This window comes from Leucoraja erinacea, chromosome 9, assembly GCF_028641065.1.
Source record: "Leucoraja erinacea ecotype New England chromosome 9, Leri_hhj_1, whole genome shotgun sequence".
Lineage (NCBI taxonomy): Eukaryota > Metazoa > Chordata > Chondrichthyes > Rajiformes > Rajidae > Leucoraja > Leucoraja erinaceus.
In genome coordinates this window covers 50,918,285-50,939,030 of record NC_073385.1, presented here as the reverse complement: position 1 = coordinate 50,939,030, position 20,746 = coordinate 50,918,285, and the positions used below count along the sequence as shown (strand labels likewise).

Below are 20,746 nucleotides of genomic sequence, written 5' to 3'. Positions count from 1 at the left end.
TGTAGGGGAACAGTGTCATCTATCCCTTCACATATTTTATTTTTAAATATTTCCCCCCTGCTTAATCTATCTGTTTCTGCCCATTTCCCTCCCATCCTTCCTCCCCAGTCCCCTCCTTTGTGATTGTATTGATTTATCACACACCGTGCACAACATTAAATTTATCATATGTAATATATATGAGTTTGTGTGTGAAAGGCAAGTTGGAGATAAATAGATCTCAAAGTTCCTTCTCTTGGATCAGAAGCAACTTTGATTTAAAGCAACACTATTTCTCTTTATCTTATTTGTCAGATGATGTATATAAACCATAAAGGCAATTACATGTATAAATACACACATATAAATACATGCATATATATATAAATAAAATAATTCATATATAATGAAAAAAACATTATCTGCTGCATTGGGCCTACCAGACCCCCAAAATGGGCCCTTGGCCAATCTAGGCTAGCCTAGATATTAAAGGTACCAGCTAACACCAGGTTTAGATGATCAAGTACAGCCTAGGAAATACAGGTGAAGGAATCACAGAGGCCATTACCTGACGGAGACTCGGGGGAAAAAAAGGTTTAACCAGGTGACAGTGCTGATACGAAATTGGGATCGGAAAAAGTTGTACGAATAGTGGAAAGGGCTGTACCAAGTACTGCTATCCACACCAACCGCTGTTAAAGTCGAAAACAACTCTCGCTGGATACATCTCACCAATTGCAAAAAAATTGGGCTTAAATAAAAAAGAAAAGGGGAAATAAAACATGATGGTACAGACACTACCAATCTTGTTGCAGGTCATGGGAATGACCCAGATGACCTGGATGAACACCTTCTTGTCTATGAATTATGAGTTCACTCGAATGGCAGCAACTGTTGGGTGTGCACTCAGGTTCCCCAAACAGCGCAATAGGCGTACCACTAGTGCCAATACCCCTAAATATGACTGAAAGGGTGGCCCTATTCTGTTTTCGCAACATCATAGCATCTAGCCATTGCCAAATGAACCCACAAGCACATGGGAATGGAACTGTTAAGCACAGGCAACCCAAGTATAATAATTTTAATGGATGGTACACACGGGGGAACCTGTGCTATAATAGAACAAGAGTATTGCATCTATATCTCTGATAAATCCTCTAATATCACTGACCTAGCTGTCCACATTTCCCTAGAAATGAAAAGGATCTGTAAGGTTAGCAGTGACATGCATGGATATGGTAAGAAATATGGGCTTTCGATTGGGTCGGTGGAATTTGGAATACCCCGATACATTATGGCTTCATCTTTCTGTTGACCATTGCTCTAATTGTCATCATTAAATGCAACCACTCCCCCTACGCAACCCATTCCCCAATGTAATATTCCACCACTAACCCGTTCCCCCAACGCAACCCATTGCCCCAACGCTCGGAGAAAACGGGGAGGGAGGCAGGAGCCAGCGAGGGGGACCAGAGGGGAAGGGCTGGAGGACTCACAGCTGGATGTTCTCCGCCGGGATTAGTCTCGTTTTCCATCTGGCGACATCTCGGACTCCGTGTTGGGCCGTTTCCGTTCCCTCCGAAAATTGTGTCTGGTTGGAAATCTACCCCAGCCATCCAGAGCGTCCCTGAGTTCCAATAAAGATGCGATGGTGCAGGAAGGGGCTGGGCCTCCCGCGGAGTGACAGGAGAAAAGACCAATCCACGCAGCTCCGATTGGCAGGAAAGTAGATCGATCTGCGCACACACAATTTTTAAACCTCGCTAACTCTTACATTAGACCGCCGATTGGAATGAAACTTGGTGCAATCGCAGCAGAGGAGAATGGTGAATAAGCTGGCGAAAAATCGTAGCGCTACCACCGACCATTTTTGCGCAAATAGAATGACGGCGCAAACCGGAGGATAACACAATCAGTTTTAGTTATGTATAGAATAGATAGATTAGCTGCATTTGATAAGTAACCTGTTTATTGTATTATTATCATGCATTTAAAAAAAAAGGAAGATTCTATAATTGTCAAACATTAAGTACAAAATGAACAAGTAGAGCTGCAATACATAAAGTATGATATTTACAAAGCCAACAATAATGCTACAATTGTGGAAAAGTTTAGTTTTGTTATTGTCATGAAGTGTGGTGAAAAAAATTGTTTTGCAGGTTATCCAAATAGGTCAGATATACAGTGCCCTCTATAATGTTTGTGACAAAGAACCGTAATTTATTTATTTGTCTCTGAAATCACATGTGGTTAAAGTGCACATTGTCAGATTTTAATAAAAGCCATTTTTAAACATTTTGATTTCACCATGTAGGAATTACAGCAGTGTTTCTACATAATCATTGGGACACAGCAATGCCACGTAAATGAAAGTACTCAAAAGTGCTGGAGAAACTCAGCGGATGCGGCAGCATCTATGGAGCGAAGGAAATAGACAAACCCTTCTTTAAGGTTTCGGCCCGAAACATCATGTTTCGAAATTTTGTTGCATATCCGTTGCATGCAATGACTGCTTGAAATCTGCGATTCATGGGCATCACCAGTTGCTGGGTGTCTTCTCTGGTGATGCGCTGCCAGCCATCTTTAGCTTATGCTTATTTTGGGGGCTAGTCCCCTTCAGTTTTCTCTTCAGCATATAAAAGGCATGCTCAATTGAGTTCAGATCGGGTGATTGACTTGGCAACTCAAGAATTGACCATTTTTTAGCATCGAAAAACTCCTTTGTTGCTTCAGCAGTATGTTTGGGATCATTGTCTTGCTGTAGAATGAATTGCCGGCCAATTAATTTTGAGGCATTTGTTTGAACTTGAGCAGAACTTGGGTTGTCACGGTGGAGTAGTGGTAGAGCGCCGGAGACCTGGGTTCGACCCTGACTACAGGTGCTGTCTGTACGGAGTTTGTACCTTCTCCCTGTGCTCTGCGTGGGTTTTCTCTGAGATCTTTGGTTTCCTCCCACACGTCAAAGACGTACTGGTTTGTAGGTTAATTGGCTTGTTAAATGTAAGAAATTTACCCTAGTGGGTGTAGGATAGTGTTAATGTGCGGGAGTCGCTGGTTGGCATGGACATGCTGGGCTGAAGGGACGGTTTCTGCGCTCTATCTCTAAACTAAACTAAAAGATAGGATGTGTCTATGAACTTCAGAATTCATTATGCTACTACCATCTGCAGTTGTATCATCAATGAAGATAAGTGAGCCAGTACCTTCAGCAGTCATACATGCCCAGGCCATAGCAGCAGTGTTTATACATAGTCCCCTCATTTCAGGGCACTATAATGTTTGGGACACATCAATGTCATGTAAATGAAAGTAGTCATGTTTAGAATGTTGTTGCATGTCTTTAAATTGTGGAGTACAGAGAAAAATAAATAAATGATGGGTCTTTGTCCCAAACATTATGGAGGTCACTGTATAATACTGAAAGACAATCAATTCAAACTCATCTACAATAGGTAGAACAAAGGGGAAGATAGAGTGCAGAAAATAGTTCTTGGCATTGCAGCACAACAGTTCCATAGATAAAATCCAATGTCGACAATGGGGTAGTGATAAATCGGACAGTACAGAAGGTATTTATGAGGAAAAGATCAGTGGCTAGTAATAAGTAGGGCATTGTAGATAGCAAAATTAAAAAAACATTGGTTGCTTGGAATCTAAAATACGCCAGGAAATGCTGGAATTCAACAAGCCAGGCAGCATCCGTGTACAGCATTAATCAATATGTTGAGTCTGCAGTCCTCATCAGAATTATGGGCAAATTTATGAAAAAACTTGCATAACAATGAGCACTGTCAAAAGGGTGTTTGCAGAACATGACATGAGAAATCTGTAATGTTTTTCCTTCACTTAATATAAAATAAGGCTTCAATAATCATGCACCCTTGGGCCACAGTGGTGTTGGTATAGCACATTTTTCAGACCAATGGATGTTATTCCATTTCACATGCAAGAAAACTTATTTTATGTTACACAGTAGAATAATTTTTTTCTCCTGTGAATCTAATATATAAATTAAGAGAAAATATGCAAGTGCTCAGGATCCTGGCTCCGGATGCAATCTGACTCACATTCCTGACTCCTGGAGTACCAAACACTCCCCAACCCCGCACTGTATACAGTTCAGACCTTGGATTCTGCCACAGTCCACATACATCACTTGTACTCCAGACCAGTGGCTCACATTGCAGAGTAATGAGGGAACACGGTGCCCAGATCATCTATTTTCCAAACAATCATATGCCAGATTTGCTAAGTTTTATTGGGCCATGGATTTGGAATATAAAGTCCCTGGCTAAAATGTTCTGATTTTGCTCCCCAGTTTATAATTTTGCACTTGTTTGCTTTTTTAAGACAAATAGCTTCAGGCTGTTGCCAATCTCAACCCTCTGCTCTATAATTCATATATTCTCAATAATGAATATTGGTTTAAATGCAAACAAATATATTTATGCAAAACATTTTAATACAATTAATAGGCAAATATCACATTATGGACAAATTACTAATTTCAATGTGGTGAAGTTTTACAATTATTCTTAGTGCACAAAATGACAGGTGGAATTCATTACACAATAATGCCTGAAGTAGATATTTTTACAATTTGCTTTGTTTTTCCAGATGTTTTCTTAGAAATTGTTGTATCCTAGGCCAAAGATCTATTTGGGCTATTGAATGTGGTTTCATTTGCCCTCCCCATATCACAGGTAGCCCTACCAACCGATGAAAAGAGGCATAACAGAATGGAAAATATGCAGGCTCCAGGAGGTGTCCAGACTCTGGGTAAGTCAGAATTTCATAGTTATTTTTTCCATTTTCTTTCAGTCGTTCAACAGCTTGCTGCGCAAAGAGAGGTGTGTTCCAATTCTTATCATCCTCTCCAACCACGAACAAAAAATGACCCTCAGCCTTTTCTAATGGGATGATGCAATCTTTATTTTCTTCATCCTTTGGATTATTTGTCACTTCAGAGATATCAATTAGATTTGATTCACAAAATTTTGCTCGGTCCAAAGTAATTCCCACGCCTGAAAGAGTGATGTTTTTGTAATGCAATTTACCCAAGGTATTTGCATTGCATCCACCAATGCTGACCGCTGCTATCACATGCGGAATAAACGTGGTCATTGAAAGAACTAGGTCTCCTCCCTTTGATATTCCTATTGCTCCAACTCCTGGACCTTTAACCTTAAAAAGTAATTCACATACATGTTAAAATCATCAACTCGACAGAAACCACACCTATCCACGTCTTCCAGAATTGCTGTCGGACCCGTTGAGTTACTTTAGCACTTTGAGGTTTTTTTCCAACTTTATGGTATGTGCTTCTGGTAAATGAAGCCAGAATAATCTTAGAGTAGTTTTAATATTTACCAGTTCTGATGAAATGTTATCAGCCTAAAATGTTAACTCTGTAACTTTCTCCACAGATGTTGCTGGATTTTCTATTTCCAGCATGTTCTAATTTTATTTCAGATCTTTAGCATTTGCAGTCTTCCCTTTTATCTTCATATTCTCTAGATCTGCAATCTTAACACAAATTAACCATATAGTTTTACATGTTAGATTGTAAATCAAGGGTTTGTTTACATCCTTGAATGGTGTTAATTGCCCCAATTTCAAAGTCGAAGGGTGTTGTGACTGAAGTTCTAGCCAATTTAGAGTACATAGCGAAACATAATATCCTGAGTAGTTGTATCTGTCCAGTGTCTCTAGACCAAGTAGAGCCTGGATTGGTCTGATTGTGAAAATAATGTGAAAAATGGGCACAGGATAGGCAATTTTCCAATTACACTCAGTTGCGAGTGTATAGGGAGCACAGTAGGGGACAGAACGCATCCTTATGGGGTACCGGTCTTGAGAATGATTGTGGATAACATGTTGTCACCTATCCTCACTGATTGTGGTCTGTGGGTAAGAAAGTTGAGGCTCCAGTAGTGCTAAAGTAACTCAACGGGTCCGACAGCAATTCTGGAAGACGTGGATAGGTCAGAATGGAGTAGTGTGGGGTTAAAGATATCTGTCAGTACCTCTGCCAACTAATCCACACAGACCCAGAGGACACAGTGATAGACTCCATCTGGACGAGTTGCTTTCTGCAGATTCACTCTCAGGAAGGCCGATGTAACATATGCCACAGTAACTATTGGTACAGGTGCACCTGAGACTGTCGGAGTTCATGACCTTCCTCCTCTGACCTTCTGTTCAAAGCTTGTGCAGAATGCATTGAGCTCAATCGGATGGGTCCCATTTTTACCAGTGATTGTGTCTGCCTCTGCTTTGGAGCCCATTATAGTGTACGAGCCTTTCCACAATCTACAGCATCATTGGGATTTCAGCTTGGTTCGGAGTTCCCACTTAGCATCCTAATGGTTCTGCAAAGGTAGTAGATATATTTCTTGTACTGCTTGGGATTGCTAGACTTTAACACTGGAGACTTAGACTTCCCCAGGGAGTGGACCTTACCTTGGGGATTACATATCTCGTCTTCTTTGGTACACAATCCACTGCACACTTGCTGATCAAGTAAGTGACATCAGTGGCTTTATCATTTAGGTTAGCCACAGAGTCTTTGAATATGGACTAGTCCACCAACTCAAAGCAGTTGTGAAGGATCTTGTCTGTTTCTTTAGACCAGAACTACACAACTTTCTGTATCGGATCCTCCTGCTTCAGTTTCTGTTTATAAGCCGGGAGTAGGAGCACAGCCAGGTGCTTAGATTAACCCAAGTACGGTCTGGGAAAGGTGTAGTATGCATTTTTGATGGTTATGAGTGAGGGCATTTGGGCCTCTAGTTGGGCAGAAGATGTGCTGATAGCATTCTGTAAGCACGTTCTTGAGGTTAGCCTGATTGAAGTTGCCGGCTATTAAGAACAAAGCCTCAGGGTAATTTGCATTGGCCTCGAAGCTGCAGTCAGCATAGCCAAAATGAATTGCTTTTGCACGTAGTAGGGGGGACACCACTCCTTAAAATATGCCAGGTCTGGGGAGCAGGATCATGCCAGGACTGCTGCGTCCAAACACCATGAAATCAGACCCCGCCACCCTTAAGCATGCCCAAGGATAGCGAGAAGCACTCAGGTTGAATGGCACTGTCAGGTGAGCCATGTCAATGTAAATCTGAGCTCACTGCAGTCCCTCGTTTTTTGTGACTGTCCAGTGATATTCCACAAGGATTTCCTTGATTGTTTCCAATGTCTTGGAATTATATTCTGGAGAATTTCCTGAACTGACATTTTTTTAGCCTCTTCCAAGATGTTAGTTGACTACACATTGTGGCAAGGAAAATTGTGCAAATTGTGCCATTTTGCATTGAACAAGTTGATAATTTCCTCCACTTTTTTGAAGAATTATATTTCAAGTTATTTTCTAAATGGAACATAAGGAATCTTACCTTTGAATGGTGCCTCAGAAGGTTCACAGCTTCTTCAAAATATTCAAGATCAAGGTTAAGAAAATCCTTTGGAAGGTCATCGTATCCAAAATATCCTAGAGCCAATGTCAGAAATCCACGACTTGCTAAGAGACTAGCTCTGTGCTCAACCACTCCACCGACTGACCCATACATATCAATAATTCCAGGAAATGGACCATCGCCTGGAAGATACAAATATCACAAGTAATTTATTACTGAAATTGACAGTATATTTCGGATCACTGTCTACCAAGTATTAAGCAAGAAACAATGAATATAAATGGATAGATGGCTGGCAGTGATAAGGGTGAACCTACCGGGTCAGTATTTAAGCCCCAGCTATGCAGAATATATACCAATGCTTTGGGCACGTCAATGGTTGGAACAGAATGTATGTTTTGAGCGTTGGGTATCAAGAATGCTAATAATGGACTGCTCAATATAGCCCACTCACAATAACTAATTTTGGTGATGTTAGTCTGCAAGAGATTACAAACAACAGTTCACATAACTTCCAGTGAACGTGAAGTAGTTTGGAGAACTAATGCTTTTCCAGTGTCCAGAAATGACCACTTAGATAGCACATGTCACAGAAGCATTTAAAGGCATGGATCACCATCCTTTTTAGTAAGGAAGCCAAGAGTGGGAATTTGGAGGACTTCAAGGCAGCTCATAAGCTGTTCATTCTCTGGAAATTGTCTCTGAAGTACAATTTGAGAAGAACAGCCTTTGTGGAATTCTTGAGGCCTTTGATATTGATTTTCTCATTGTACCACGTTGTTAAGGCTTGGGGCAAGGTTGGTAACTTTATCTGCCTGCACATTGCCTACAGTGGCTTGCAAAAGTTTTCATACCCCTTGAACTTTCCCACATTTTGTCACGTTACAACCACAAACGTAAATGTATTTTATTGGGATTTTATGTGATAGACCAACACCAAATGGCGCATAATTGTGAAGTGGATGGAAAATGTTACATGGTTTTCAAATTTTTTTACAAATAAAAAACTGAAAAGTGTGGCGTGCAAAAGTATTCAGCCCCCTTTACTCTGATACCCCTAAATAAAATCCAGTGCAACCAATTGCCTTCAGAAGTCACCTAATTAGTAAATAGAGTCCACTTGTGTGTAATCTAATCTCAGTATAAATACAGCTGTTCTGTGAAGGCCTCAGAGGTTTGTTAGAGAACATTAGTGAACAAACAGCATCATGAAGCCCAAGGAACACACCTTACAGGTCAGGGATAAAGTTGTGGAAAGGTTTAAAGCTGGGTTAGGTTATAACAAAATATCCCAAGCTTTGAACATCTCACGGAGCACTTCAATCCATCATCGATGAAAAATAAGTTATTAGTGTTTAAAAAAATGTTGAGATTCTCTCTCCAGTCAATCACGGCATGAAGGCCCCACCTGATCTGGTGGGAGGAGGGACTATCAAGTGTGGGCGTAGCTCAGCCGCTGCAAGATGGGGGAAGAGAGTGGTCACAACTCTCTGTCTTTGCTGTGAACCAACTGAACACACTGAATGTCTACTGAACTGAGTGTGGTTTTTATGTGGTTTTGTGGTGGTTTCACCCTGCTTGAAATGGTATGAAACTGCAATTGAATTTGGTGGCCTTGCACCCTGCTTGAAGTGGCATGAAACTGCATTTGAATTTGGTGGCCTTGCACCCTGCTTGAAATGGTATGAAACTGCATTTGAATTTGGCGGCCTTGCACCCTGCTTGAAGTGGCATGAAACTGCATTTGAATTTGGTGGCCTTGCACCCTGCTCGAAATGGTATGAAACTCCGCTTGAATTTGGTGGCCCTGCTTGAAATGGCATGAAACTGCATTTGAATTTGGTGGCCTTGCACCCTGCTTGAAATGGTATGAAACTGCACTTGAATTTGGTGGCCTTGCACCCTGCTTGAAATGGTATGAAACTCCGCTTGAATTTGGTGGCCTTGCACCCTGCTTGAAATGGCATGAAACTGCATTTGAATTTGGTGGCCTTGCACCCTGCTTGAAGTGGTATGAAACTGCACTTGAATTTGGTGGCCTTGCACCCTGCTTGAAATGGTAGGAAACGGCATTTGAATTTGGTGGCCTTGCACCCTGCTTGAAATGGAATTTCAAGGAATAGCCGTGTCAACTGCCAGACCACCAGCCAGCACGCCAGGCTTGAGTGACTGCGCTGCCAGCCCTAGAATCCATTTGGCCCACAATGTCCATACTAGCCCTCTGGAAACCAGTCCCTTCAGCCCACAACACCCATGCTAGTGCTCCAGAAAGCCCCCCTCCCCCCACCCTCTGGTCACGAATATTGGAATTGGTGGAGAGGTGGAATATTGCGTTGGGGGTCCAGCCCTCCCATGTGAACATGGGACTCAACGGGTCCCACTTAGTCTAGTATTTAATAGATTTAGTGACATGGGGGACTGAGATGATTGAAGACCGTGTTCGATGGAACTTAAACCTCTGTAATTAAATTTGTGCAATTATGCTAAAAGGTATAATTAATTAGCTATTAATTGTGCTATGGGATAGCTATTGCTATGGCACTGAAATCAGCTTTACTGCAGCTTGGTTTCAAACTGCAGAAACCAAGCTGCAATAAACTGGAGGTTAATAACCTTTTATACATTTTGCCTAAGGATGAACTTTGAAATACGAACATGAAGGAAAACTAATGTCATACATACACTACATTGCTGCTGTAACAAGGTACAGGTGCACAACTTTTATCCGGAGTTCCGGAAACTGAAAAACTCCGAAAACCAGCCATTTTATTCAGGATGTCGTCTGCACATCAAAGCTCGCGTTTGGCGTCAAACTTGACCTGAAACGACCCACGGTCAACCCAGGTCTGTACTACTGTAGCGGCTGCCTCCTCCCCGGAGAACGGGGAGACACTTAAACATCTGTAAATTATTGCTTAAATGTTAGTCAGTTAGTTTGGAGGACTTTTATGTGAAGGGGGGGGGGGGGGGGGGGGGAGGTGAGGTGGTGTAGTGTAGGGGTAAACTTTAATTCTTAGTCCCCTACCTGGTCGGAGAGGCGGGGAGCGGTCAACGCCTTACCGGGTCGCCGTGCAGTAAGCTCCGCAGCGCTGTGGCCACCAACTCCCAGCTGGGGCTGCGGGTCTCCGGCCGCGGGCGGCGCCGGTTGTAGCTCCGCCCCCGGCAACCCGACCCCTGGCTGCGAGGCGCTCCAAATCCACCGCCGCCCGCGGCCGGACGCCCGCAGCCCCAGCTCCGCGAATGTTGAGAGTCGGCGGCGTTGCAGCGCTGGGATACCAGCGGGGAGCAGGCAATGCCTTACCGGGTCGCCGTGCGGTAAGCTCCGGAGCGCTGTGGCCGCCGACTCCCAGCATTCGCGGAGCTGGGACTGCAGGCGTCCGGCTGCGGGCGGCGCTGAATTTGGAGCGCCTCGCAGCCAGGGGTAGAGATGCTGGGGTCGGAGCTCCAACCGGCGCCGCCCGCGGCCGGACGGAGCCCCCAGCTTCGCGATGTTGGGAGTCGCCGACCAGGTAGGGGACTAAGAATTAAAGTTTCCCCCTTCACCCCACCACCACCACATAAAATCCCTCCAAACTAACTGACTAACATTTATGCAATGATTTACAATGATTCCCCGGTCTCCGGGAAGGAGGCAGCCGCTCCAGACTTTTGAAGCCGCCCGTGCTACCTACCTAATCTACGCTAAAAATCTTCCATTCGGAAATCCGAAAATGTCCGAAATCCGACAAGTGTCTGGTCCCAAGGCTTTCGGATAAAAGGTTGTGCACCTGTACCATGAATTGACATTGCATTTTTGGAATGACAATGATTAAATAAATATTTATGTCAAAGGTGATCCAAACAAGATTTTCAACTTTTTCAGCATCCGTTCAGAACAGAACAGAAGCATTCTCTCCCTATAATTTCACGATTATGTTGGGAATATAATCCCCAAACTATGTTCCCAAGGCAGTTATAAATGGGCAATTAGTCTATGGGCCAGAGGGGCCTACCGTGCTTGTGATCCTATTTCTTAGATGTCATTTTGTTCATTGGTATCTCTTCTGTCGGAAACATGATGTTCCCAAGAAAAAAAAAACGAATTTGGACTATGTTTTTTAACCCCTTGTTTCAATCTACATCAAATAAACACGTTTTTAATAAAAAGGAAAAATATTTTATCATTATATACTTTGTTGGCAAACAGATAATTTCTTCTTCTACTTTCTCTTAACATTTCACACTTAACATTATTCTCTTAATATTTCATATTAAAATTTAGCTGACTGACTTCATCATCATGGAAGGTAGTCAACAGAGAGGGGAGAAAAGGAAGCATACAGAAACAGTCGAGAGTGTGAACAAGCGGTGACAAGTCAGTATTGTTCATTGTCCAGGTTCCAATTGTGGACCCTTCACGTACATATGTAAGAGCAAGGATCCAAAAGAACGCATGACCATATTGGAAGGCATTCGTGATCAACGACTTTCCCAACCTCATGGCGCTCCATTTAGAATGGCAGAGGTTTGCAACCTCATTCCTGAAGACATTTCAGATGTACACGGTTATCATGTATTTACGAAGAATCTCAAACGACTGACAGAGACCTCAACTGATATCGCAGGTCCTTTAACTTCCCGTCTTTCCAGATCTTCAGTTGATAAAGTCATATTTGAACAGATTGTATCTTTTGTAAAATGAAAGGCCCAAAATCAGTGAAAGTGAAAAGCTCTTGGACAACTGAAAACACATCAATGTTTGAATTTGATGGTTGGCATGATGTTGTAGAGAGGATTGGTGATGATTAGTAATGGGCTTGTCCCACTTGGGCGACAGCCTGGAAAAAGGTTGTCGCGTCGTGGTCGGGGCGTGACGCTTGGTGACGTATATAGTGATGTGCAGGTGATGCGCGGTGTCTCCCTGTTGCCCCAGGATTTTGGAATGTTCAAAATCCAGGGGCGACATTTGGGTGTCTCATCATGCCGTGAGCCGTCACACGCTGACGTATCCTGTCCTGTGGGTGACGCTCGTTTAGGGTTAGGGTTAGGGACCACAGATGGGCTGTAAAATATTCTTCCTTCAATGCATGGGTTTTAAACATTAATATATTAAAATTAATACAATTAAATCAATTATGCAAATGAAAAGATGTCTGAGTCGTTCAGTTTTATTTATGCACTGGTGCGCTTCCAGATCCAATCACAGTCTCTATAACTTTTCACAGGGATGGATTCAGAAAGTGGAGAATGAACTCCCCTTTCCCCTGCCCCCAAGCGGACAATACATCCTTTTGTAAAATAGGTGGTACGGGTAAGTTCGAAAGCTTTTTGATTTATAGTTTGGGGATGAGTATAGATAAGGCAATACAAAGTACACATGAGCTGAGCTGCTAATACAAATGGAGATGTAGCACTTTTCCTCCACATAATGATTACCAATGCATTTGAGGAGTCTGAAACTCTTCCTTGGCTGTCAACTGCAGAAGCCCTTGCAAATAGAGATGACCAAATTCCTGTTGAGCTTGAGATGTTTCTGAGCTACTTGTTGGGTGGAAATCCATCTCACCAATCACAAAGTCACTAGACTGGTCACATCTATTGGACAAGATATTTGCAGAGCAGCCACAAATGGAAAGTGGAAAATGTCCAAGCACATTCTTGTATGCATGACTCTCAGACATCTTTCGCAGTGCTCAATTAATCACACTCATGAACCGTCTCATTCATTCAGAAATCTATTTGTTTTCACTTGAGCTTGAAACCGCTATTGCACAAGCTCTGCAGCAAACATCTAGCATTCTATCTAGACAAGTAATCCACCATCCTGTGGAGCCATCAGTCTTCCATCCAGACTTTGATAACTTTGACCAATTAGTTTCAAGCCTGACAGGTTCTGGTTCTGTCCACACAGCCCATGGGATTATGATGCAGGAGATCGCAAACGCTGAATCTGCTGGAGATACAATTGGTCCGGTACCATCAGTAGTTCGTACCAAAGAATGTTCCTTGGATATTCAACATGAAGGCCCTCTTCCATCATCCAAAGTCAACCGTAAAGCAAATCCAGATTTTAGTACAGTTCAAGAGTGTTTACGAGTTTCTGAAGAAGCAAGTACCAAATTCAAAGACCTCAAGAAAGAGGGCAAAGTGTGAAAAAACACAATTTTGACATAGATTTTTTTTGGGGACATCAATTTTCCGACAGAAGAGATAACAATGAACAAAATGACACTCAAGAAGGTGGGGGGGGGGGGGGGGGGGGGATAGACGGTAGGCCCCTCTGGCCCACGGACTAAATGTTTTAAAGGTAGAACTTACGTCCAAATACTTCTGCAGCGATCGAACTGCTGGCTGGAGATCGAGTGTTTAGTTTTCGTTTTAGTTTTCCCATATTTTTCGCAACTTTTAAAGTGGGAGCAGATCAAAACAACAAGTAGTCGAGCGGCAGATGCAGGAAACGTTCACCCCGGTGAACTAAGTACTGCAAATGTCTTACCGGGTGGGACGAAGAGCACCCCGCGGACCCTGCCCTCTCTGACCGGGATCCTGGTCACCCCTTCCTTCATGAACCACCGCTCATTGACACAGGAGGCCAGGGGCCGCTCCTGGGGGTCGCCGTCGTGCCCGTCAAACACCTCGATGTGGACCCGCAGCGGCGATCCGGCCACGTCCCTCTTCACCAGCCGACTGAAAGGTTTGACGGGGGTGAGCGACCAGAAGAGCCCCATGGGCTCGGTGCCGGTGTAGTGGCCGCCCAGGGATGGCGAGCGGTTCAGGTCCAGCTCGCCCCGTTCGTCCGCCCGGTAGAAAGCCGCCGAGCCGAAAGTCTCGCCCTTCTCGTCGCTCAGGCCGGCCCTCATGGTGACCGGTTGTAGCGGCGACAAACCGCCCACCCGCACCCGCACCGGCTCGTCGCTCAGGCACTTGTAGCCGGGCTCCAACCACACGCGGGCGGCCATCCCGGATCCGTGGCGCCTGAACCCGGACCCGAACCCGCTCCTCAGCAGCAACAACCGCCCCGCGGCCGCAGCCCTGGTCCCGCACAACATTGGCCCGGTCGCCGATGGGTCCGCCGCCGCCGCCTGCTCCGTGCGCACGCGCCTGACCCGGCACGTTGCCTGGCAACGGGAAGAGCATTGCGAGACCAAGGTTCAGGCCAAAGTTTCACAAGTGATAAATCTGGCTGTAAAATTTTTAAATCGTCCATGGTTCTCAAGTGGGTTTTTACATGCAAAAAGAAAAAGCTTCTGAAAAGTAAAGGGCCTGTCTCACTTGGGCGACATTTAGGCTACAGCTAAAAAGAGGTTGTCGCGTCATGGTCGTGACATGGGCATGACGCATGGTGAGGCGTGGTGATGCATGCAGTGACCCGTGGTAATGCACAGTGCTTCCCTGCCCTGGGGTGACATTTGGGTGTCTCATCATGTCGTGCGCCCTGTCTCGCAGTTTTCCTCAATGATCTTCGCAATGTAAAGCAATGTTACAAAATTTTCAGATTAAAAAAAAATCGTCTTTAATTTATCCCATCCGATAAAGCATAAAAAGAAGTTTAATTTGACACCTAATTCACTTTCATGTCTTCAGTATTAAAATAGTTATGGCCATTTTCATACTCGGAAATTGGCATGTTGTTCCCTATTGCTTTTTCATTGACTTAACACAAAAGCTGTGATTGAGGACATTTAAAAGCCCAAAATTTAAGAGAACTGAAAGAGATTTTCAGTTATTATAGACTGAAACATTCTGAAACAAATGAAACAATCTTACTTAGATGACTTGAAATTAAAGCATATAATTAGTTAGTTACCTAATTGTAGCTAATTACAAAATTCAATTACTAGATCTAAACACCTATCCATTTCTTAAGAATAGATTAACATTTTTAAATAGCCTAAGTGTCCAAATAACATTCACACAAGAATTCACAATATAACATTATTTTTAAATCTCATTGTCATGGGTTTATAGGCCAAATGGAAGGAATTTAATGTTAAATACCTGTAAATTAACGGCCATTTAAATCAGCTTGCTGGTGGGATTTTCTGGAACGGGTCTATTTGGAACGCTGAGATTGCGGTGATTTTAGTCCCCATATCGGCAGCAAATACACTGCCGGTTCTTCGGGGAAAAAAATCACCGTTTTGCAACTTAAAATGTGAATTAAATGCATCTTAAGAAACACCTTTATACATAAAAATAAACTACTTTCTTTCACCTGCCACCTACATGAAATCCGTCCCCGTTGCCGGCATTGACGGCTTCAGAAGCTGATTTTAAAATGACTCCAGCGATTAACTTGTCGGGCGAATTTTTTTTAAAAACACACAGAATGGCCGTAGGAACGATTCTTTAGCAACATCTTGCACTCCAACAAATATATTCCAGAACCAGGGCAGAAAAAAAACCCGTTTTAACCCCGCCCCCCCCACTCAAATGCGCCAAAATCGCACACACGGCCAGTGGCAGAATTGCAGCGCCGCTGAAGGTAAGTATTGTAACATACCTACAGTGTATGATGGGCTCGCACTCACACCATCAACCGCCTCCTTTCGCACAAGAAGCCCTAACTTTTCACAGGTTAGTTTCCCAAATATGGGGTTCACATTCCCCCTCACTATTTGAAAGACAACCCTATATTCTTTCTTATCTACTTTGACATTCCCCTTTGCCTGTCCCACAGGCTTCATTGTATGTCCAGAGTATGATGTCATGTTCGTGTTCAGTAAGGCAAGACCAGTCTTTCTGAACAAGTGCTCTGGCAGGATGTCGACTTGAGCGCCAGAGTCAAGTTTGAACTCAATGTCCACATTGTTGATGCTGCACATCTGTCCCCATTCACGCGTGGACTCAATCACAGCGTCAGTCACGGCGTCAATGTATAATACATCAACGTCGTTGGCCACTGGCTCAGGCAGCGGTGAAGCGTTCATCTGGAAATCAATGTCGCGGACATCACGTCTCCAGTCCCCCGGCCTTTTGTCTGATTAGCCGGTCATGTTGTCGGGAACGTGGGCGGCTGTTGGGTGCTCTATTTACCGGGCAGTCGGGGAATCTGGAAAGATGTCCAATCTCTCCGCAGCTGTGACATCTCATGTACTGAGCGGGGCAGTAATTGCCTTTGTGGCCGCGGGTGCATGTCCGGCAGACGGTATCCTTACCAAAATCACAGATTTCTGTCTGTGGTTGTCTGGGTCGCGAATCCCTGCCTCGACCCCATGGCCGACTGGCGCTGTCCCGTTTCAAATAATCAGCAATGTCTTCGGTGTCGATGGCAGTTGGGGCAATCTGCTGCACGTGCTTGGCTGATGCTTCGGCGGTAATACACATGTCACTGCATTTTTCCAGTGTTAAATCTTCGCATTGTAGTAGTTTCTCCCGGAGCGGCTGGCTGGTGATGCCACAGACGATTCTGTCTCGCAACAACGAGTCATGGATAATGCCAAACTCGCAATCATTAGCTAAATACTTCACTGCAGTCAGGTAGCTGGAGAAGGACTCCCCTCGCCGCTGATTACGTGTATTAAATATGTATCTTGTAACAGTTAAATTATTTTTTGGTTCACAGTATGTCTGAAACTTATTCTTCAGCGGTTGTATTTTGTCACATTCCTCAGGGGTGAACCGTAAGGTCTCATAAAGCTGAGTGGCCGGCCCTGCCACGTGGAGGAATGTTGCACACCAAATCTTTTCAGGCTTACTCGTCAATTCTGTTGCCGTCTAGTACAGCTGGAATGCCCTTATCCAGTCCTTACAATTCTGTGCCAAGTTCCCTTGCATGGAGAGTGGTCCCGGTGGCTTGAGTCCAGCCATTCTTTTCTTTAGTATTTTTCTTCTGACATCATGTAATGTCTGCTGTACGGCCCTGTTGTGACTAGCACAATTAATACACGTCCGCCATCTTGTAAGAAAGATTTAATCTGAACAACCAACCAAAACTTCTAGAAGGTCACCTGACCTCAGTCACGAGGCACAGGCACATTTGCCAGCTTCTGCTTTTGGCCTCAAGGGGCGCTGGCATTTATATTACATATACATCACACTCAGCATCTATTCTCAAGAGAAAAGATATCCAATCAGTTCATCCTTTCCTGATGTGTATACATTTGTATTTCTGGTATTATCTCAAATTCTATTCATATGCTCTAAAGTCACCTTTATTTCCAATCTACGAACATTCAGATGATCCACTTTTGATTATTGTCTTGAAATATACTAGATTGTGATTACTAAAGCCAAACCAAGACAGACATGCCATGCTGGTCTGAGGAAACTGATGAGATATTTATTTATCTATATTTTGAGCCCTGGTTCTGATACCCTCATCAGTGGGATTGCCTCTGTCTACACTTGTTGTTTCTCTGCAGTCTTCTCTTTCCCAAAATGAAAAACCCAAACTATTCACTCTTTTCAGACAGATAAACCCAGATATTCTTGTAAATCTTTTTGCATCTTTTCTCATACTTCTATGACTATATTTAATGGAAATCACAACTGTTTACATGGCTCAGTGTGATTGAACCTAGACCTGTTACAAGTTCAAATATAGGTTTGTGTGTTTTGTTTTCAATTCTACACCTCCTGAAATGAATCCCAGTGGTTAATATGCTTAGTTCAGGATCTTATTAATTTGCATTTCTTTGTGTGCATTTAGACAAATGTAATTTTATTTAAATATTTGAAACACTTGTCGGACAGAAAATCACAGTGAACATACATGTTACTTTGCTGGAGCAGCAACGCAGGTATGGAACTGATATACAGAAGCAGACAGGCTTTGCTTTGATTTACTGACAGACTAGCGCAACAACTCAAATACACAGCTGCAAGTTTTGTGAAGATTTAATTGCAGGTTGGAGTTGTAAAGAAAGTCCAAAAGTTTCTTCCATGCCATTTATTTTTCCTTTTATCTTCACGGAACTAAAATTCCACATGTGACCCCATAGGTTGTCAAACTCAAAGCCATGAATCAGTGACTTTTTCAAGCTGTGCATCTCCAAATGCACACTTGTAACCAGTGAGGCATGGTGATCTGGCTTAAAATTGAGTCTCAGACTGATTTTCTTTTTGATTCTACCGTAGTAAGAGACCTTCTTTAAGATGCGTTAGATTGAAGGTAAAATGATTTATTGGCATCAGGCAGAGTGGCATGGAGACTAATATAAAAAACAGATGCAACTTATTTTGATCGAAGTTAAAGCCATAGAATTATTTGAATGAAGAGCTATGGATTGGAGATGTACTGTGCCGGAATTAAGCAGAAGTGAGGTGGATTTGTACAACATTATAAACTCTGCATAGAACAAAGTTAGGATTATCTGACAGAAGAAGGGTTTTGACCCTAAATGTCACCCATTCCTTCTCTCCAGAGATGCTACCTGTCCCGCTGAGTTACTCCAGCATATTGTGTGTATTTTAGGATTATCAGGTCAGTTGGTGTCACAGTATACTGAGTCTTGGGTTTAAGGGAACTGGATAGGTTTGAGAATAAAAGTTCAGCTTTCACAAGTGCAATAGCACATTGCCAAAGATGCTTCTTTAAGTGGAGAGTTTAACCAAGGACCATTCTGTGCCCTCAGCTGGATGTGGAGAGAATGTCCATCAACAATAACATGTGATTGAGAGTGGATTATGGCACATGACTGCAATTGTCCATTTACTCAGAAGTTAGACAAGATAAAGAGCAGGGAAAGCTGAAGATCAAACCTAGTTTCAATAAAATTGCAGTATATTTTCTGTAAAAATAATACAGCAATAGCTATATAAAATTGTGCACATCAAAACAGTTTTTATCATTCACAATAATGGAGCGATGTTACAATACTTACCTTCAGCGGCACTGCAGTTCTGCCACTGGCCGTGTGCGCGACTTTGGAGCCTTTGGGGGGGGGGGGGGGGGGGGCGGGATTGCAATGCCGTTTTGTACTGCCTATCGGAGGCGGACTTCCTCGGGCTGCTAAGCTGCTGCAGAATAATTGATCCGCCTCCCGTTCGCGCTATATTTAAAACAATTTTTTTTTAAAAAGAATCGCTGGACAATTTAATATTTGGATTAAAATAAAAAGTGACTTCGAACACCCTCAACGCCTACGTGATGGATCGCAAGAACGGGACAAAACAGAGTGCGTCGTCTATTTTACATATAATCCTGCTTCTTGGGATGGCTTTAATCTAATTTTACATTGCGAAAATGTGATTTGGGCCCCATACGAACCGGCAGTGTTTTTCCTGCCGATTTGGGGTTCAAATTCACCTCAAATGCAACGTTCCAATCGATCGCGTTCCAGAAGCAAGATGATTAAAATGCCCATTTTTTTTGGATAAGCCGTCTAAATTGTCTATATTTTATGTTATTCTCTCTCTCCATGATCATTATTTTTTAACTAAATATTCACAACAGTTTGAGTCACATGTATTATGCAATAAACAATAATTTTATTATATTTTGGGTGGATGTTTCTAGATTAATTTATGGGAATTAAACATTAAACTCCTTCCATCTGGGATATAAATTCATGACAGTGAAATTTAAAAATCATGTTATATTGTGAATTCTTGTATGAATGGGATTAGTTTGTTATTTGGATACTTAGGCTATTTAAAAAAAATCCTTTTCTTAAGAAATGGAATCTACAGGACATTGTTAATGGGAAAGTAGTGGGCCAAAAGGCATGTCATGTGTGATTTGAAGAGCAAAAACTTGTAGTTTACAATGCCAAAATTAAAAAGATGAGGAAAAACAAGGCGTACAGAGTTGCCTATTGGTTACAATCTGCGGAGTATGATGATGCTACTGATTAAGATATGCCAATGTACCAGCTAGCAACTGATCTTCTCCATAAAGACTTGGTCTATTACTAGAAATTGTAATTTATTTACCTATCTGTTACGGACACAGCATATTATACAATAGTATTAAAGTTCTGATCTTGAGAATATCACATTTTTGAATTTTCAAGGCAGTCTGGGTGTTTATTACTATATCCGTCACAATGGTCAATTTTGTAATTAGCTACAATAGGTGATTAACTAATTATATGCTTTAATTTCAGGTCATCCAAGTAAGGTGTTTTATATTTGTTTCAGAATGCTTCAATCTAAACTGAAAATTTCATTCAGTTCTCTTAATTTTTAAGAAAGTTATGGGATTTTGACTGTCCTCGATCCCAACTTTTGTGTTAAATCAATGGAAAAGCAATAGGGAACAAGATGCTAATTTCCGAGTATGAAAATGGCCATAACTTTTTTTTAAAGAGTGAAAGTGAATTAGGTGTCAAATTAAACTTTTTTTTTGCTTTATCTGTTGAGAAAAATTGCAGACTTGATTTTTTAAATCTCAACATTTTGTAACATTGCTAAATAATGTGATCATCAAGTTG

The 20,746-nt window shown here is 42.6% G+C and overlaps 1 protein-coding gene across 2 annotated transcripts; it reads right to left on the bottom strand.

Annotated features, from left to right (window-relative positions):
- Positions 1-2,173: 2,173 nt before the first annotated feature.
- Positions 2,174-14,444, bottom strand: LOC129700368 (acyl-coenzyme A thioesterase 1-like). 2 transcript variants are annotated; one of them, XM_055640791.1, is made up of 3 exons: positions 13,867-14,444; positions 7,371-7,573; positions 2,174-5,163 (listed from the first exon to the last, which is right to left on the bottom strand). In XM_055640791.1, the coding sequence occupies exons 1-3, from the start codon at positions 14,417-14,419 to the stop codon at positions 4,573-4,575; spliced, it is 1,347 nt and encodes a 448-aa protein (XP_055496766.1). In that variant the 5' UTR covers positions 14,420-14,444; the 3' UTR covers positions 2,174-4,572. The 2 variants fall into 2 exon arrangements, with proteins under 2 accessions (XP_055496766.1, XP_055496767.1); XM_055640792.1 differs by lacking the exon at positions 13,867-14,444 and adding an exon at positions 13,689-13,854.
- Between the last annotated feature and the right edge of the window lie 6,302 nt (positions 14,445-20,746).

Bases quoted from the DNA above. Each gene is read 5' to 3' on its own strand.
- LOC129700368 (XM_055640791.1), bottom strand. From the start codon at position 14,419: ATGTTGTGCGGGACCAGGGCTGCGGCCGCGGGGCGGTTGTTGCTGCTG. The intron at 7,574-13,866 runs GTAAGACATTTG...TGTATCTTCCAG, and splicing joins GGTGCTCTTCGTCCCACCCG to GCGATGGTCCATTTCCTGGA. The intron at 5,164-7,370 runs GTAAGATTCCTT...TTACTTTTTAAG, and splicing joins TTCTGAGGCACCATTCAAAG to GTTAAAGGTCCAGGAGTTGG.